This window comes from Nerophis lumbriciformis, linkage group LG07 (assembly GCF_033978685.3).
Source record: "Nerophis lumbriciformis linkage group LG07, RoL_Nlum_v2.1, whole genome shotgun sequence".
Lineage (NCBI taxonomy): Eukaryota > Metazoa > Chordata > Actinopteri > Syngnathiformes > Syngnathidae > Nerophis > Nerophis lumbriciformis.
Window position 1 is genome coordinate 5,302,501 of NC_084554.2, and position 17,244 is coordinate 5,319,744.

At 37.9% G+C, this 17,244-nt stretch overlaps 1 protein-coding gene across 2 annotated transcripts in view; it reads left to right on the forward strand.

The window, feature by feature from the left end:
- The window catches only part of LOC133609884 (rho GTPase-activating protein 29-like), a 251,586-nt gene that overhangs the window by 2,620 nt on the left and 231,722 nt on the right, over positions 1 to 17,244 (forward strand). For both annotated transcript variants that reach the window (XM_061965910.1, XM_072913447.1), the window contains exon 2: positions 4,663 to 5,045. In XM_061965910.1, coding sequence (XP_061821894.1) covers positions 4,721 to 5,045 — 325 coding nt within the window. In that variant the 5' untranslated portion in view covers positions 4,663 to 4,720. The remainder of the gene's footprint in view (positions 1 to 4,662; positions 5,046 to 17,244) is intronic.

The following is a 17,244-nucleotide window of genomic DNA, read 5'->3' on the forward strand; positions in this document are numbered from 1 at the left end:
AGCCTTACACACAAACTGGTTCGGTCCAAAAAAGGACCATGAATGCAGTAAATGTGGATGTTACACACAAACTGGTTCAGTCCAAATAAGGACTATGAATGCAGTAAATGTGGATGTTACACACAAACTGGTTCAGTCCAAACAAGGTCCATAAATGCAGTAAATGTGGATGTTACACGGGTCGGGCGGTTGAAATAAAAAAAAATTAGATTTTATCCGCGGGTCGGGTCGGGCGGTTGAAATAAAAAAATAATTAGATTTTAAATAGATTCAGGCGGGTGGCAGTTAAACCAATTCGGAAATAAATATACATAGTTAAATGTTGTTACCCACATACGAAAAACGAGCAGGCACCTGCAGCATATGCCACAACAGAAGAAGAAAAAAAAAGGGATGGCAACGCCGGCAGCAAACGTGGTACGCGACAAACTAAAAAAGGGAATACTAAAGACCAGGGGGAAAAAAAGGCCAGAAAAGTTCAGCGTGGACTCGTTTTTATGAGGTTGTAAATCAGGATGATAGTAATGCTGGCTACGTGATTTGCAAGAGCTGTGACGCTGTTTATGTCTACGACAGTCACAAAACCGGGACATCTAACATGGTGCATCACATTTGTGCAAAACCCCGAACCTCCACAAACACCCCGAGCATGAGCAGTTTCGTCCGCCACAGGATGTTAAAACAAGATAGAACGCAGCTGCCTGCAGTAGTTTGAGTGGGCGCGAGCGCGCTCGGAGGTGCGCTCAGCGGTGCGCTCAGCGCGGCTCCCGGATGATTGCGCACTGGTGTGCGTCTGGGCCGTGACAGCGTGGCACGCATTGAATGCATACCTGCCAACTACTCCGGTTTTCCCGTAATTCGTACGGTTTTCATCAACCTATTCCGGGTTACGGTTGCAGTGATAAAAAATACGTTTTTTCATTAATTAAAAAAAAAAAAAGGGTGAAAACTACGCGAATTGCACCTTGTGCAGACAAGATTTTTCGATCGGACACGGAGGAATTAGCGATGTAAAAGACCACGTCGGGACAAAAAAACACAAGTCTAATTCCGTTGCTAGCGATACAAGTGGAAAACTTTCAACGTTTTTCGTCGCCCAAACAGATTCTTTGGATGTGATAAATGCCGAAGTTTTATTTACGGAGGCAATAATTGAGCATGGATTTACCAATCGCACTGGCTGATCACATGGGACAGTTAAATGTTTGTAATGCAACCTTTAAAAATCATTACGCGGTGATCGCGGTCCCAAAAATACACTTTTCTTGCATGATAATGTCCAGAAAAATTCGCTTTATATTACTATAGAGTCCTTCTAGCGAATGAGTTTGATGGTTTATCACAAACCTTAAATGAAAGAAGTCCTTTGTTTTCCTGCACCGCATGCGCTTTGGCCTTGCTTCGTGTTTGGTGCGCAATCCTGTCGGCTGTATTTCACAGCACGACATACTGTTAAAAGTGTTTATACTATTTATGCTTTCAAGTCCAAGTTGAAGAAATCTTGTTAAATGTTGACAGCATAACTACCAAAATACAGAAGTATGTCCTTAATATTTTTGCAGTGCTATTTCTGTTGAAAAGTTCAAATGATTACATTAGAGATGTGATGTGCCACTTTTCAAGTGTCTGATGGCTTCAATTAATTTTCATTAATTTTTCATATTTTGAATTCTTTTGAAAGGCTTACAAAAAAACTACATTTGAATTGTAATTCCATGCTATTGACAGGAGTATTAATTTTAATGAAGTTAGCTTACCATGTTTACAGTATGATAATTGTGATAGAAATGTGAATTTTAGGCACAGAATATTTTTTACAATTGAACAAGGCAGTAGATTATACAAGCTTGGACAGAAAGTTAATAATGACACCAATTTTTTTTTTAATGGAATTGTTTAGTACTATTTTACCATTTGTTTACTGTAAAAAGTGTTTATACTTTCAATTAACAAATTGAAGTCTTGTGAAAGGTTGACAGGATAACTGGCATTAACTGTCAAAATAATTTCAAACTATTGAAGTTAGCTTACAGAATAAACATGCCAATCAACCCATATGATTTTTGCTGTAATATTTTTGTTTTGAAAAGTCACTGTGACTGATAGAAAAGTGATGGTTTTAGCAACATTTGAACCTGTCTGAATGCTAATAATCATTTTGCGTCGGGGGGCGAAGCCCTGAACCCTCCACCAGGACTTTGTCCTGGACCTACCGGGGCCTGCGGCCCTTGGACCCTGGCTACTAGGTTTTTCTGATTTCAAAAGTTGGCAGGTATGTGAATGTCTCTGCTGCATTGGATCAGTCTCCTTTCTTTAACAGGCAAAAGCTTTATAACCTCACTAATGCCTTGCATCGTCTATATTAGATATATAACAACGGGCGGGTGCGGTTTTGATTAAATGTCAGTTCGGGTGGATGCGGATGGTTGACGACTTTTGTGATGCGGTTGCGGATGAAATAATTGCCTATCCGCGCATCTCTATGTTACACACAAACTGGTTCAGTCCATAAAAGGACCATGAATGCAGTAAATGTGGATGTTACACACAAACTGGTTCAGTCCAAAAAAGGACCGTGAATGCAGTAAATGTGGATGTTACACACAAACTGGTTCGGTCCAAAAAAGAACTACGAATGCAGTATATGTGGATGTTAAATACAAACTGGTTCGGTCCAAAAAAGGACCATGAATGCAGTAAATGTGGATGTTACACACAAACTGGTTCAATCCAAATAAGGACCACAAATGCAGTAAATGTGGGTCACTGCTTGCAACAAGAGCTATCACAATTTCACCCAAAAATGTGGCAATGTTTACATATTTTCTCCATTACCTTCAGAAATATAATGTACAGTGGGGCAAAAAAGTATTTAGTCAGCCACCGATTGTGCAAGTTCTCCCACTTAAAATGATGACAGAGGTCTGTAATTTTCATCATAGGTACACTTCAACTGTGAGAGACAGATTGTGAAAAAAAAATCCAGGAATTCACATTGTAGGAATTTTAAAGAATTTATTTGTAAATTATGGTGGAAAATAAGTATTTGGTCACTTCAAACAAGGAAGATCTCTGGCTCTCACAGACCTGTAACTTCTTCTTTAAGAAGCTCTTCTGTCCTCCACTCGTTACCTGTCTTAATGGCACCTGTTTGAACTGGTTATCTGTATAAAAGACACCTGTCTACAGCCTCAAACAGTCAGACTCCAAACTCCACTATGGCCAAGACCAAAGAGCTGTCGAAGGACACCAGGAAAAGAATTGTAGACCTGCACCAGACTGTGAAGAGTGAATCTACAATAGGCAAGCAGCTTGGTGTGAAAAAATCAACTGTGGGAGCAATTATCAGAAAATGGAAGACATACAAGACCACTGATAATCTCCCTCGATCTGGGGCTCCACGCAAGATCTCATCCCGTGGGGTCAAAATGATCATGAGAACGGTGAGCAAAAATCCCAGAACCACACGGGGGGACCTGGTGAATGACCTGCAGAGAGCTGGGACCAAAGTACCAAAGGTTACCATCAGTAACACACTACGCCGACAGGGAATCAAATCCTGCAGTGCCAGACGTGTCCCCCTGCTTAAGCCAGTGCATGTCCAGGCCCGTCTGAAGTTTGCCAGAGAGCACATGGATGATACAGCAGAGGATTGGGAGAATGTCATGTGGTCAGATGAAACCAAAATAGAACTTTTTGGTATAAACTCAACTCGTCGCGTTTGGAGGAAGAAGAATACTGAGTTGCATCCCAAGAACACCATACCTACTGTGAAGCATGGGGGTGGAAACATCCTGCTTTGGGGCTGTTTTTCTGCTAAGGGGACAGGCCGACTGATCCGTGTTAAGGAAAGAATGAATGGGGCCATGTATGTATTTTGAGCCAAAACCTCCTTCCATCAGTGAGAGCTTTGAAGATGAAACGTGGCTGGGTCTTCCAGCATGACAATGATCCCAAACACACCGCCCGGGCAATGAAGGAGTGGCTCCGTAAGAAGCATTTGAAAGTCCTGGAGTGGCCTAGCCAGTCTCCAGACCTCAACCCCATAGAAAATCTGTGGAGGGAGTTGAAAGTCCGTGTTGCTCGGCGACAGCCCCAAAACATCACTGCTCTCGAGAAGATCTGCATGAAGGAATGGGCCAAAATACCAGCTACTGTGTGTGCAAACCTGGTAAAGACCTATAGTAATCGTTTGACCTCTGTAATATAACCTTTGTTGGCAATAACAAAGTATTGAGTTGAATTTTTGTTATTGACCAAATACTTATTTACCACCATAATTTACAAATAAATTCCTTAAAAATCCTACAATGTGAATTCCTGGATTTTCTTTTCACATTCTGTCTCTCACAGTTGAAGTGTACCTATGATGAAAATTACAGACCTCTGTCATCATTTTAAGTGGGAGAACTTGTACAATTGGTGGCTGACTAAATACTTTTTTGCCCCACTGTAGTTCCTGGTCTTTGTTTACATAATGTAATTACAACGTTATGTTTATTGTTATGGTTGCATGTGGGAGGTTGTTCTAATGCTATTGTTGGTTATGATCGCTAACTTTGATACACTCTGCAGAGTCTTTATTGTCTTTCTTTGGAATGTTGTTATGAAACCAAAGTTGCCTGCTAAAAAAAAACACTCGGCGATGTCATCTCTTGGCAGCAACCCTTGCCCCGTGCTGGATGTGAGCCCTGCGTTGAAACCACTGGACCAAGGAAGCATGCTGGCCGCCATCCAGCACCACAGCACTGGTGCAAGAGCCGGAAGCGGTGGCGGTGGCGGAGGTGGAGGTGATGGAGGTGGCAGCAGTGGAGACGGCGACGGAGGAGGAGCCACGGTCCCCCTGGGGAGCTCTCACTTCTTGATCAGTACGACGACGGCCGCGAGCGCCTCCATGTTGACAAGGGCCCCCGAGGGCCCCCCGATGCACCCGCTGAGCCTAGACAACCCCGCCTCGGACCCCAACTACATCTTGCAGACGGTCGGCGACATACGCAAGTTTGCCGAAGTGCTGCTTCATCTGAAAGAAGCCTTCAACTTCGCAGGTAAGCTTTGGTCAACTGAACTGTTTTAGGGGCGACGTTTCATGAAAGCGGAGGCATGCAGGGGGCGGGTTATTTTTGTCGCATTTACAGGAGCGCTGCTGCTGTTTTTAGGGACTTTTTGCAAAAAAACAACGAGTGTTGATGACGGCACTCTATGTGTTGAAAAGAATCGGCTGAAAAAAATGTGAGAAAAACTGTTGTTTTTGCTCCCATTTTTCATGAGTTGAACTTTTACTATATACACAAAAGACCTAGATTTTATAATCGTCCATGTCGGAATTGCGATGCATCTAAAAATGTATTATATAGCAGAGGTGGGACCAAGTCATTGTTTTGCAAGTCACAAGTAAGTCTCAAGTCTTTGCCCTCAAGTCCGAGCCAAGTCCCGAGTCAAGACAGGCAAGCCCCGAGTCAAGTCCAAAGTCAAGACTGGAAAGTCTCAAGTCAAGTCCTAAGTCCTGCATTTTGAGTCTCGAGTCCTTTCAAGTCCTTTTAACCACAGACTAATATATTAACACAGATTGTGTATGCTTTTCAAACGCTGTATTTATTTATTAAAACAAGTGCATTTTAAATTGCGGGAAAGAAAATTGTGCTGACATTGCACTTTATAACAGCACTATTAACCAGTCATTTTAAACATGAACTCATTCCTTTACAGAACAAACACATTGAAAAATAAAGTGCAAATGTACTTATTTGTACAAAAGTGTTAACATTGAAAAAAACATGACATATACGTGAACATAACAAAAAAGTTGTACTTTTTATATGTCAGGGCCCTATGCTGCATTGCATTTGCAAAAGACCAAATTAGCCAAGAGTCTGTCAGTCATTTGTGCACGATGGGGGCGTAGTATGATGCCACCATGGCTGAAAACTCGCTCCACTGGAGCACCGGAGGCAGGCACTGCCAAGACTCTCATGGCCACTCGGAACAGTGAAGGAAGAGTCTTCATGTTCAATGCCCAGAACAAAAGGGGGGAGAGAGTTTTTTTGGGTTGGTGCACTACTTGTAAGTGTATCTTGTGTTTTTTATGTTGATTTAATTAAAAAAAGAAAAAATATATATATATATATATTTCTTGTGCGGCCCGATACCAATCGATCCACGGACCAGTAGCGGGCCGCGGCCCGGTGGTTGGGGACCACTGAGGTAAACAACCAACAGTATGTCAGAAAGCTAGCTAAAACGGTACACTTATTCATAATATAGTATACATTTTAACTGACCTTTATTTTACTATTTTTGTCTTTTTTTTAGGTGGCTAAAATACGCGGTGCTGCTGACCGCCGTCTAACGTTACGTGTGATATATTGACTAACGTAACCCCGCTTGAAAAAAATCACTGAACAAAAAGTATGAATAAGGTAGTGAACTGCAACAGAATCTGTTGCAGTTCACTACCTTATTCATAATTTTTATACCCATAACGAAATTATTTTAGGTATCATTTTTTTGTTCACTGGCGTGTGGTTTGGACATGTCTTCTTCGTTGGTTGTCCTGCAATTTGATTGGATGAATGCTGTGTGATGAAAACAAAGTAGATGTAATTTGATTGGCTGTTGTACTGAGAGCACACCAGCTGACACCCGCAACGCTGATAGACAAGTACACGATGAAAAATACGGAGCGCGATCCCGAATAACTTTTTCATCTTTGGGTTTTGGGGAAAGTAGCAAGTCGTGTCAAGTCAAAAGGCTCAAGTCCAAGTGAAGTCACAAGTCATTGATGTTAAAGTCGAAGTCGAGTTGCAAGTCTTTTTACATTTTGTCAGGTCGAGTCTAAAGTCATCAAATTCATGACTCGAGTCTGACTCGAGTCCAAGTCATGTGACTCGAGTCCACACCTCTGTTATATACTATATAGCAGTGGTTCTCAAATGGGGGTACTTGAAGGTATGCCAAGGGGTATGTGAGATTTTTTTTAAATATTCTAAAAATAGCAACAATTCAAAAATCATTTATAAATATAAATAAAAACCTATCTTTTTTTCCCAAATAGTTCAAGAAAGACCACTACAAATGAGCAATATTTTTGCACTGTTATACAATTTAATAAATCAGAAACTGATGACATAGGGCTGTATTTTACTTCTTTATCTCTTTTTTTTCAAACCAAAAATGCTTTGCTCTGATTAGGGGGTACTAGAATTTAAAAAAAAATTCACAGGGGGTACATCACTGAAAAAAGGTTGAGAACCACTGCTATATAGTATATTTATATACCGAATATGATTCATTAGTATTGTGGTACTATAGTACAAACCCCGTTTCCATATGAGTTGGGAAATTGTGTTAGATGTAAATATAAACGGAATACAATGATTTGCAAATCCTTTTCAACCCATATTCAGTTGAATATGCTACAAAGACAACATATTTGATGTTCAAACTCATAAATTTAATTTTGCAAATAATAATTATCACCACTGTGTTACATCACCTTTTCTTTTAACAACACCCAATAAACGATTGGGAACTGAGGAAACTAATTGTTGAAGCTTTGAAAGTGGAAGTCTTTCCCATTCTTGTTTTATGTAGAGCTTCAGTCGTTCAACAGTCCGCTGTCGTATTTTACGCTTCATAATGCGCCACACATTTCCGATGGGAGACAGGTCTGGACTGCAGGCGGGCCAGGAAAGTACCCGCACTCTTTTTTTTTTTTTTTTTACAAAGCCACGCTGTTGTAACACGTGCTGAATGTGGCTTGGCATTGTCTTGCTGAAATAAGCAGGGGCGTCCGTGAAAAAGACGGCGCTTAGATGGCAGCATATGTTGTTCCAAAACCTGTATGTACCTTATTTTTTGGACTATAAGTCGCAGTTTTTTTCATAGTTTATGAAAGTTGCATAATGTTTTTTTCCTTCTTTATTATTATACATTTTCGGCAAGTGCGACTTATACTCCGGTGCGACTTATACTCCAAAAAATACGGTACCTTTCAGCATTAATGGTGCCTTCACAGATGTGTAAGTTACCCATACCTTGGGAACTAATGCACCCCCATACCATCACAGATGCTGGCTTTTGAACTTTGCGTCGATAACAGTCTGGATGGTTCGCTTCCCCTTTGGTCCGGATGACACGATGTCGAATATTTCCAAAAACAATTTGAAATGTGGACTCGTCAGACCACAGAACACTTTTCCACTTTGCATGAGTCCATCTTAGATTATCTCGAGCCCAGAGAAGCCGGCGGCGTTTCTGGGTGTTGTTGATAAACGGTTTTCGCCTTGCATAGGAGAGTTTTAACTTGCACTTACAGATGTAGTGACCAACTGTAGTTACTGACAGTGGGTTTCTGAAGTGTTCCTGAGCCCATGTGGTGATATCCTTTACACACTGATGTCGCTTGTTGATGCAGTACAGCCTGAGGGATCGAAGGTCACGGGCTTAGCTGCTTACGTGGAGTGATTTCTCCAGATTCTCTGAACCTTTTGATGATATTATGGACCGTAGATGTTGAAATCCCTACATTTCTTGCAATTGCACTTTGAGAAACGTTGTTCTTAAACTGTTCAACAATTTGCTCACGCATTTGTTGACAAAGGGGTGTACCTCGCCCCGTCCTTTCTTGTGAAAGACTGAGCATTTTTTGGGAAGCTGTTTTTATACCCAATCATGGCACCCACCCGTTCCCAATAAGCCTGTTCACCTGTGGGATGTGATTTGCAAATCATTGTATTCCGTTTATATTTACATCTAACACAATTTCCCAACTCATATGGAAACGGGGTTTGTAGTAGCGGTATACCGTATAATCCTAATCTGAAGTAAACAAACTACAGCAACACCTTAGTTCCATTAATCACAATACGAAAACACATGTTTACCTGACAAAAAGAAGAAGCCTTGACGAATGCTTGAGTTATGCAAATCACAAGTTTGGACCCCAACCTAGCGAGGTTAAAATGTTGCTACAACGATCTGCCAACGTTGTTTTACACCATTTGTCAACGCTTCATGTTTCTGTCGCTAATTGTGAAGTGAAGGCAGCATCGGGGGAGTTTCTGCAACAAAACGGTTGTACGATGCAATTGAGGCTGTCAGTCAAGTGTTGTACACACCTTTCTATTTTGTCACATGGCGGCCTTGACTGCCCGGCCCCTCAAACAGTCTTATCAGTTTTTTAGTAAAGAGGTTATTGCACTGTAGAATACGACAAAATGTGCTCCTGGCAGCTATTATTGAAGGAAATGCAGTATGTAGGTTCCAGTATGTTCTCATCCAATTCTGTATCCAGCAAGGATTAAAGCTGCTAAAACTAAACTAAATACCATTAGAAATAGTACTATTGATAATGAATAATAACAATAATGACCTCTATTATCAACAATATAATTGTTTCAAATGCAACAAGACATATATGTAATGATAACCTGAAGTACAAAATAAAGCAGATAAATGGAGGGGAAGAAAGAGATGCGAACTGTATTAACCTTGTAGATTGTTTAAGGCTGCAGCTAACGATTATTTTTCTATCGATTAATCTATAGATTATTTTTTCGATTAATCGGTTAATCTATAGATTATTTTTTTCGAATAATCTATAGGTTATTTTTCCTTTTACCGATTATTTTTTTTATTTAAAATGAAGATGAAAAAATTAAGGCTGCAGCCAACGATTATTTTTCTATCGATTAATCTATAGGTTATTTTTTCGATTAATCGGTTAATCTATAGATTATTTTTTTCGATTAATCTATAGATTATTTTTCCTTTTACTGATTATTTTTTTTATTTAAAATGAAGATGAAAAAATTAAGGCTGCAGCTAACGATTATTTTTCTATCGATTAATCTATAGGTTATTTTTTCGATTAATCGGTTAATCTATAAATTATTTTTTTCGAATAATCTATAGATTATTTTTACTTTTACCCATTATTTTTTTTATTTAAAATGAAGATGAAAAAATTAAGGCTGCAGCTAACGATTATTTTTCTATCGATTAATCCATAGGTTATTTTTTTGATTAATCGGTTAATCTATAGATTATTTTTTTCGATTAATCTATAGATTATTTTTCCTTTTACCGATTATTTTTTTTATTTAAAATGAAGATGAAAAAATTAAGGCTGCAGCTAACTATTATTTTTCTATCGATTAATCTATAGGTAATTTTTTCGATTAATCGGTTAATCTATTGATTATTTTTTTTCGAATAATCTATAGATTATTTTTCCTTTTACCGATTATTTTTTTTAATTTAAAATGAAGATGGAAAAAATAAATGTAGGCCAGTTTTTTTCAAAAGGCATGACTTTTATTTACAAAAAAAAAAAAAAAGTATGGCCACTCAGTCAACATGACAAAATATTCTGTAACAATGTAAACATTTAAAACTTTTAACATTTAACAAAATTAAAAGTAGCTTATTTGCTTTTTAATGTGCAAATATAAAAGTAAACATCCAGTGCAAATCTTAATATTCTGCAATAGTATAAGCATTTCAAAAGTAAAAGTGTTGCTTATTTTGCTTTAAAATGTGCAAAAATAAAGATAAAACATCCAATACAAAAAAGTGCAAAACGAAATATTCTGTAACAGTGTAAACATTTCAACAAAAGTAAAAGTATTGCTTATTTTGCTTAATAACACAACAATGATAGTATGATTAAAGTGAAAGTTAATTGTTGGTTTGTACATAGTATATGTAACTTTTAATGTTGTAAAAGGTATTTGCACAACTAATTAACGTTAGTGTTAAAGAGGAGCGCGTCTAAATACCAATAGAAATAGTACTATTGATAATGAATAATAACAATAATGACCTCTATTATCAACAATTTAATTGTTTCAAATGCAACAAGACATATATGTAATGATAACCTGAAGTACAAAAGAAAGCAGATAAATGGAGGGGAAGAAAGAGAAGCAAACTGTATTAACCTTGTAGATTGTTATTAAGGCTGCAGCTAACGATTATTTTTCTATCGATTAATCTATAGATTATTTTTTCGATTAATCAGTTAATCTATAGATTATTTTTTTTGAATAATCTACAGATTATTTTTCCTTTTACCGATTATTTTTTTTATTTAAAATGAAGATGAAAAAATTAAGGCTGCAGCTAACGATTATTTTTCTATCGATTAATCTATAGGTTATTTTTTCGATTAATCGGTTCATCTAAAGATTATTTTTTTCGATTAATCTATAGATTATTTTTCCTTTTACCGATTTTTTATTGATTTAAAATGAAGATGAAAAAATTAAGGGTGCAGCTAACGATTATTTTTCTATCGATTAATCCATAGATTATTTTTTCTATTAATCGGTTAATCTATAGATTATTTTTTTTCGAATAATCTATAGATTATTTTTCCTTTTACCGATTTTTTTTTTAAATTTAAAATGAAGATGGAAAAAATAAATGTAGGCCAGTTTTTTCAAAAGGCATGACTTTTATTTACAAAAAAAAAAAAAAAGTATGGCCACTCAGTCAACATGACAAAATATTCTGTAACAATGTAAACATTTAAAACTTTTAACATTTAACAAAATTAAAAGTAGCTTATTTGCTTTTTAATGTGCAAATATAAAAGTAAACATCCAGTGCAAATCTTAATATTCTGCAATAGTATAAGCATTTCAAAAGTATAAGTATTGCTTATTTTGCTTTAAAATGTGCAAAAATAAAGATAAACATCCAATACAAAAAAGTGCAAAACGAAATATTCTGTAACAGTGTAAACATTTCAACAAAAGTAAAAGTATTGCTTATTTTGCTTAATAACACAACAATGATAGTATGATTAAAGTGAAAGTTAATTGTTAGTTTGTACATAGTATATGTAACTTTTAATGTTGTAAAAGGTATTTGCACAACTAATTAACGTTAGTGTTAAAGAGGAGCGCGTCTAAATACCAATAGAAACAGTACTATTGATAATGAATAATAACAATAATGACCTCTATTATCAACAATATAATTGTTTCAGATGCAACAATACATATATGTAATGATAACCTGAAGTACAAAAGAAAGCAGATAAATGGAGGGGAAGAAAGAAAAGCGAACTGTATTAACCTTGTAGATTGTTATTAAGGCTGCAGCTAACGATTATTTTTCTATCGATTAATCTATAGATTATTTTTTTCGATTAATCGGTTAATCTATAGATTATTTTTTTCGATTAATCTATAGATTATTTTTCCTTTTACCGATTATTTGTTTTATTTAAAATGAAGATGAAAAAATTAAGGCTGCAGCTAACGATTATTTTTCTATCGATTATTATTTTTTTCGATTAATCGGTCAATCTATATATTATTTTTTTTGAATAATCTATAGATTATTTTTCCTTTTACCGATTATTTTTTTTATTTAAAATGAAGATGAAAAAATTAAGGCTGCAGCTAACGATTATTTTTCTATCGATTAATCTATAGATTATTTTTTTCGATTAATCGGTTAATCTATAGATTTATTTTTTTTCGAATAATCTATAGATTATTTTTCCTTTTACCAATTTTTTTATTTTATTTAAAATGAAGATGGAAAAAATAAATGTAGGCCAGTTTTTCAAAAGGCATGACTTTTATTTACAAAAAAAAAAAAAAAGTATGGCCACTCAGTCAACATTGACAACAACATGACAAATTATTCTGTAACAATGTAAACATTTAAAACTTTTAATATTTAACAAAATTAAAAGTAGCTTATTTGCTTTTTAATGTGCAAATATAAAAGTAAACATCCAGTGCAAATCTTAATATTCTGCAATAGTATAAGCATTTCAAAAGTAAAAGTGTTGCTTATTTTGCTTTAAAATGTGCAAAAATAAAGATAAAACATCCAATACAAAAAAAGTGCAAAACGAAATATTCTGTAACAGTGTAAACATTTCAACAAAAGTAAAAGTATTGCTTATTTTGCTTAATAACACAACAATGATAGTATGATTAAAGTGAAAGTTAATTGTTGGTTTGTACATAGTATATGTAACTTTTAATGTTGTAAAAGGTATTTGCACAACTAATTAACGTTAGTGTTAAAGAGGAGCGCGTCTAAATACCAATAGAAACAGTACTATTGATAATGAATAATAACAATAATGACCTCTATTATCAACAATATAATTGTTTCAGATGCAACAAGACATATATGTAATGATAACCTGAAGTACAAATGAAAGCAGATAAATGGAGGGGGAGAAAGACAAGCGAACTGTATTAACCTTGTAGATTGTTATTAAGGCTGCAGCTAACGATTATTTTTCTATCGATTAATCTATAGATTATTTTTTCCTATTCCGGGTTACGGTTGCAGTGATAAAAAATACGTTTTTTCATTCATTTAAATTTTTTTTTTTTTTTTTAAAGTTTTATTCACGAAATCGCATAACAACAATGACAATCGACACTGCTTCCCGTAACTTCCTATCGAGCCATTCCGAATGCCATGCGCGAGGCTATTTATAGCACCGCTGCCAAGCACGAGGCACCTGTTGCCCATTGTTTCCAAACGAGCGAACGATCACGGAATCAGCCGGAGAAAAATCGCAAACGAGTCTTAAACCGAAAAGAAAACTGCAGTCATTCCGTGAAGAATATTCAAAAGCCTATCCGGGAATAATTATCCGTTCCAAAAAGGGTGAAAACTACGCGAATTGCACCTTGTGCAGACAAGATTTTTCGATCGGACACGGAGGAATTAGCGATGTAAAAGACCACGTCGGGACAAAAAAACACAAGTCTAATGCCGTTGCTAGCGATACAAGTGGGAAAGTCACTGTGACTGATAGAAAAGTGATGGTTTTAGCAACATTTTAACCTGTCTGAATGCTAATAATCATTTTGCGAAAACTGTTTTCTCTGTCGTGTCGAAAATTGTTATGCGCTTATTTTTAGGGCCCGCATGGCCCATTGCATAAGGACTCCCACAGGGAGTCCTTATGCAATGGGACATAAGGACCTATTGAATTTGTAAGGTTTTATTCTTTCTTTATTATTCTTCCGCCGCCTCTTTGAGCACTAATTTGACCCACTTAACATGCTTCAAAACTCACCATATTTGACCCACACATCAGGACCTGCGAAAACCCCAAAACTCAAAATTGCGCTCTAGCGCCCCCTAGGGAAAAAAAAAACTAGACTGCCTGTAACTCCCACTAAGAAGGTCGGAGAGACATGAAACAAAAACTTCTATGTAGGTTTGACTTAGACCTAGTTTTCATAATTGTATATCCTCGGGCAAAAATCAACAGGAAGTTGGCAATTCCCCCTTCAAGACAAAAAAGTACTAAAAACAGTCACTTTTGCCTTTTTGAGCTGTAATTTGACCCCCTTAACATGCTTCAAAACTCACCAAACTGAACGCACACATCAGGACTGGCAAAAATTGTGATCTAAAAAAAAACCTAACCCCAAATTTAAAAATTACGCTCTAGAGCAATTTTTGAATAAAACGGAGAAAAAACTGCTCCTCGGAAGAAAAAAATGACAAAACTGCCTGTAACTCCCACTGGGAAGGTCGGAGAGACATGAAACAAAATCCTCTCCGTAGGTCTCACTTAGACCTACATTTCATAAATTGACAACCCCCAGCAAAAATCTACAAGAAGCTTGCTATTCCCCCTTCAACACAACATTTTTGTAAAAACCGGTCACCTTTCTTCAAACATTATCTCCTCTGAGCGTGTTTGTTGTTTCGGCTTCAAACTAACACAGGAGAGAGATTGAACCCTTTTGATTAAAAGTTATCGAAAGAGTTCTAATACCGGCTCCGGTTTTGATTTTATGACCCTTCAAAGAGCCGCTGCGCTGATGCTGCTGTTTTTTTAAGAAGGCTGCTTAAAAGCAGGAAGCACCAGCGTGCCCACACAATGCAGACAAGGTAGGTACACTAAACAAAAGTATTGGGAGAATTCGGACTAAAAGTAGACAAAAGTATTGGGACACTTATGACGAAAACTGAACAAAAGTATTGGGACACTTAGGACTAGCACCTGCCAAATATGCGGGCCCGACCAATGCTGCTTGCAGCTTTAATTTTTATTTGATTTTGTGCGTGGCATAGATTTGCCGTGCGCAGAGGACGCTTGAGCAGTGCGCAATTGCACAGGCGCGCACCTTAGAGGGAACATTGGTCTGGAGTGCCAATGTGTATGTGTGTATAAATTATTTATACACATTTAACTGTAAAAATCTGCTGTACAGTATGTGTGTTTGGGTCCCTTTTTTTCAGGAACACTAATACCAAAAGTCACAATGTCCGATAGAGTTCTAAAAACGTTATGAGAGACCACCTCAAAAAAAACCCAATGGAATTCTACAGTTTTTTTACTGAATGGCACACCCAAAATGTACATGAAAATAAAGAAAGTGGGATTTACAATATTAACTATGAACAATAAAACACTGAATATTAACAACATATGAACAAAGTGTAATAAACACCTACAATATGATATATTATCACATAAAAATCTGTTTCTGACACACGTTTCGGGCTGGCCGCTCTGAAAACAAACCCCACCGACTCTGGTTTGCTCCTGGTCTGAGCTGCTTTGACGTAGATTACCGTAATAACTCGTATAACACCCAAAAGCGCAGATTTCAACCATTGAAATACTTTCTGTAGTTCTTCATTACACCTAGTGTGTGTGTGTGACAATCATTGCTACTTTAACTTAACTTTAACTTTACACATACAAACTGTAGCACACAAAAAAGCACATTTAATAAAAAAAACCGTTATTATGGTCTTACCTTTACTTATAAATGAAGTCCATGCGCCGCTGTCGTGCTGGATTAATGCACCCCCTGACGGGAGTGTTATATCAACTAAAGCCCTCACTTCAACTTTCCACGTGCAAGATTGCATCTATTTAAAAAAGTGTAACCGAGGGTTTATAAATGTCGCCTATACTGTATGAAACTACAAAATAACAAACACGGAGGCTCCAGTTTACACGAGGACCACTTTATTTACCTTCTTTCAAAAACCCCCGCTCCACTCCAACGTGTCATCACTTCCGCTCTTAGCGCCTTCAAAATAAGAGCTCGAGGCACATACTGTATAACAGCGCATAACAGGAGGAAAGCCCATAAAAATAGGTTACAAAAGTTATTTAATAAGAAGCCAAAAAGTGCAAAAACAATAATGTTCGTGTTGGAGGAGTTATGAATTAGGTACACCTGCAGTCTGCAGGTGTACCTAATGTTGTGGCCCTGCAGTCATTCACAACTCCTCCAACACGAACATTTATTGTTTTTGCACTTTTTGGCTTTGGGTGGCACTGGGAGCAGGTGGGTAAATGTCTTGCCCAAGGACGCAACGGCAGTGACTAGGATGGCGGAAGCGGGGATCGAACCTGGAACCCTCAAGTTGCCAGCACGGCCACTCTACCAACCGAGCTATACCGCCCCACTTGTGGTGAAGAAGTATCGGTTTGCAGCAACTGAATTGAGAATTAGCACCTCCAAGTCCGAGTCCATGGTTCTCACCCGGAAAAGGGTGGAGTGCCATCTCCGGGTTGGGGAAGAGATCTTGCCCCAAGTGGAGGAGTTCAAGTACCTCAGAGTGAAGGTAGGGTGGATCGTGAGATCGGTGGGGCGTCTTCAGTAATGTATCGATCCGTTGTGGTAAAGAAGGAGCTGAGCCGGAAGGCGAAGATCTCACTTAACTGGTCGATCTACGTTCCCATCCTCACCTATGGTCATGAGCTTTGGGTTATGACCGAAAGGACAAGATCACGGGTACAAGCGAGCAAAATTAGTTTCCTCCGCCGGGTGGTGGGTCTCTCCCTTAGAAATGGGGTGAGAAGCATCCGGGAGGAGCTCAAAGTAAAGCCGCTGCTCCTCCATATTGAGAGGAACCAGATGAGGTGGTTCTGGTCAGGATGCCGCCCAGACGCCTCACTAGGGAGGTGTTTAGGGCACGTCCGACTGATAGGAGGCCATGGGGAAGACCCAGGACACGTTGGTGAGACTATGTCTCCCGGCTGGCCTGGGAACGCCTCGGGATCCCTCCGGGAGGAGCTGGACGAACTGGCTAGGGAGAGGAAAGTCTTGGCTTCCCTGCTTAGGCTGCTGCACCCGCGACCCGACCTCGGATAAGTGGAAGAAGATAGATGAATGGATGTTAAGGAGGCAGTTGATTTTGGACACCCCTGTGCTAAGTTAACTGAGCAAAACCTCTTAGCTTTGTGTTCTATGTGACAGAGCAAAGTAGTGAATGCTTTAATAT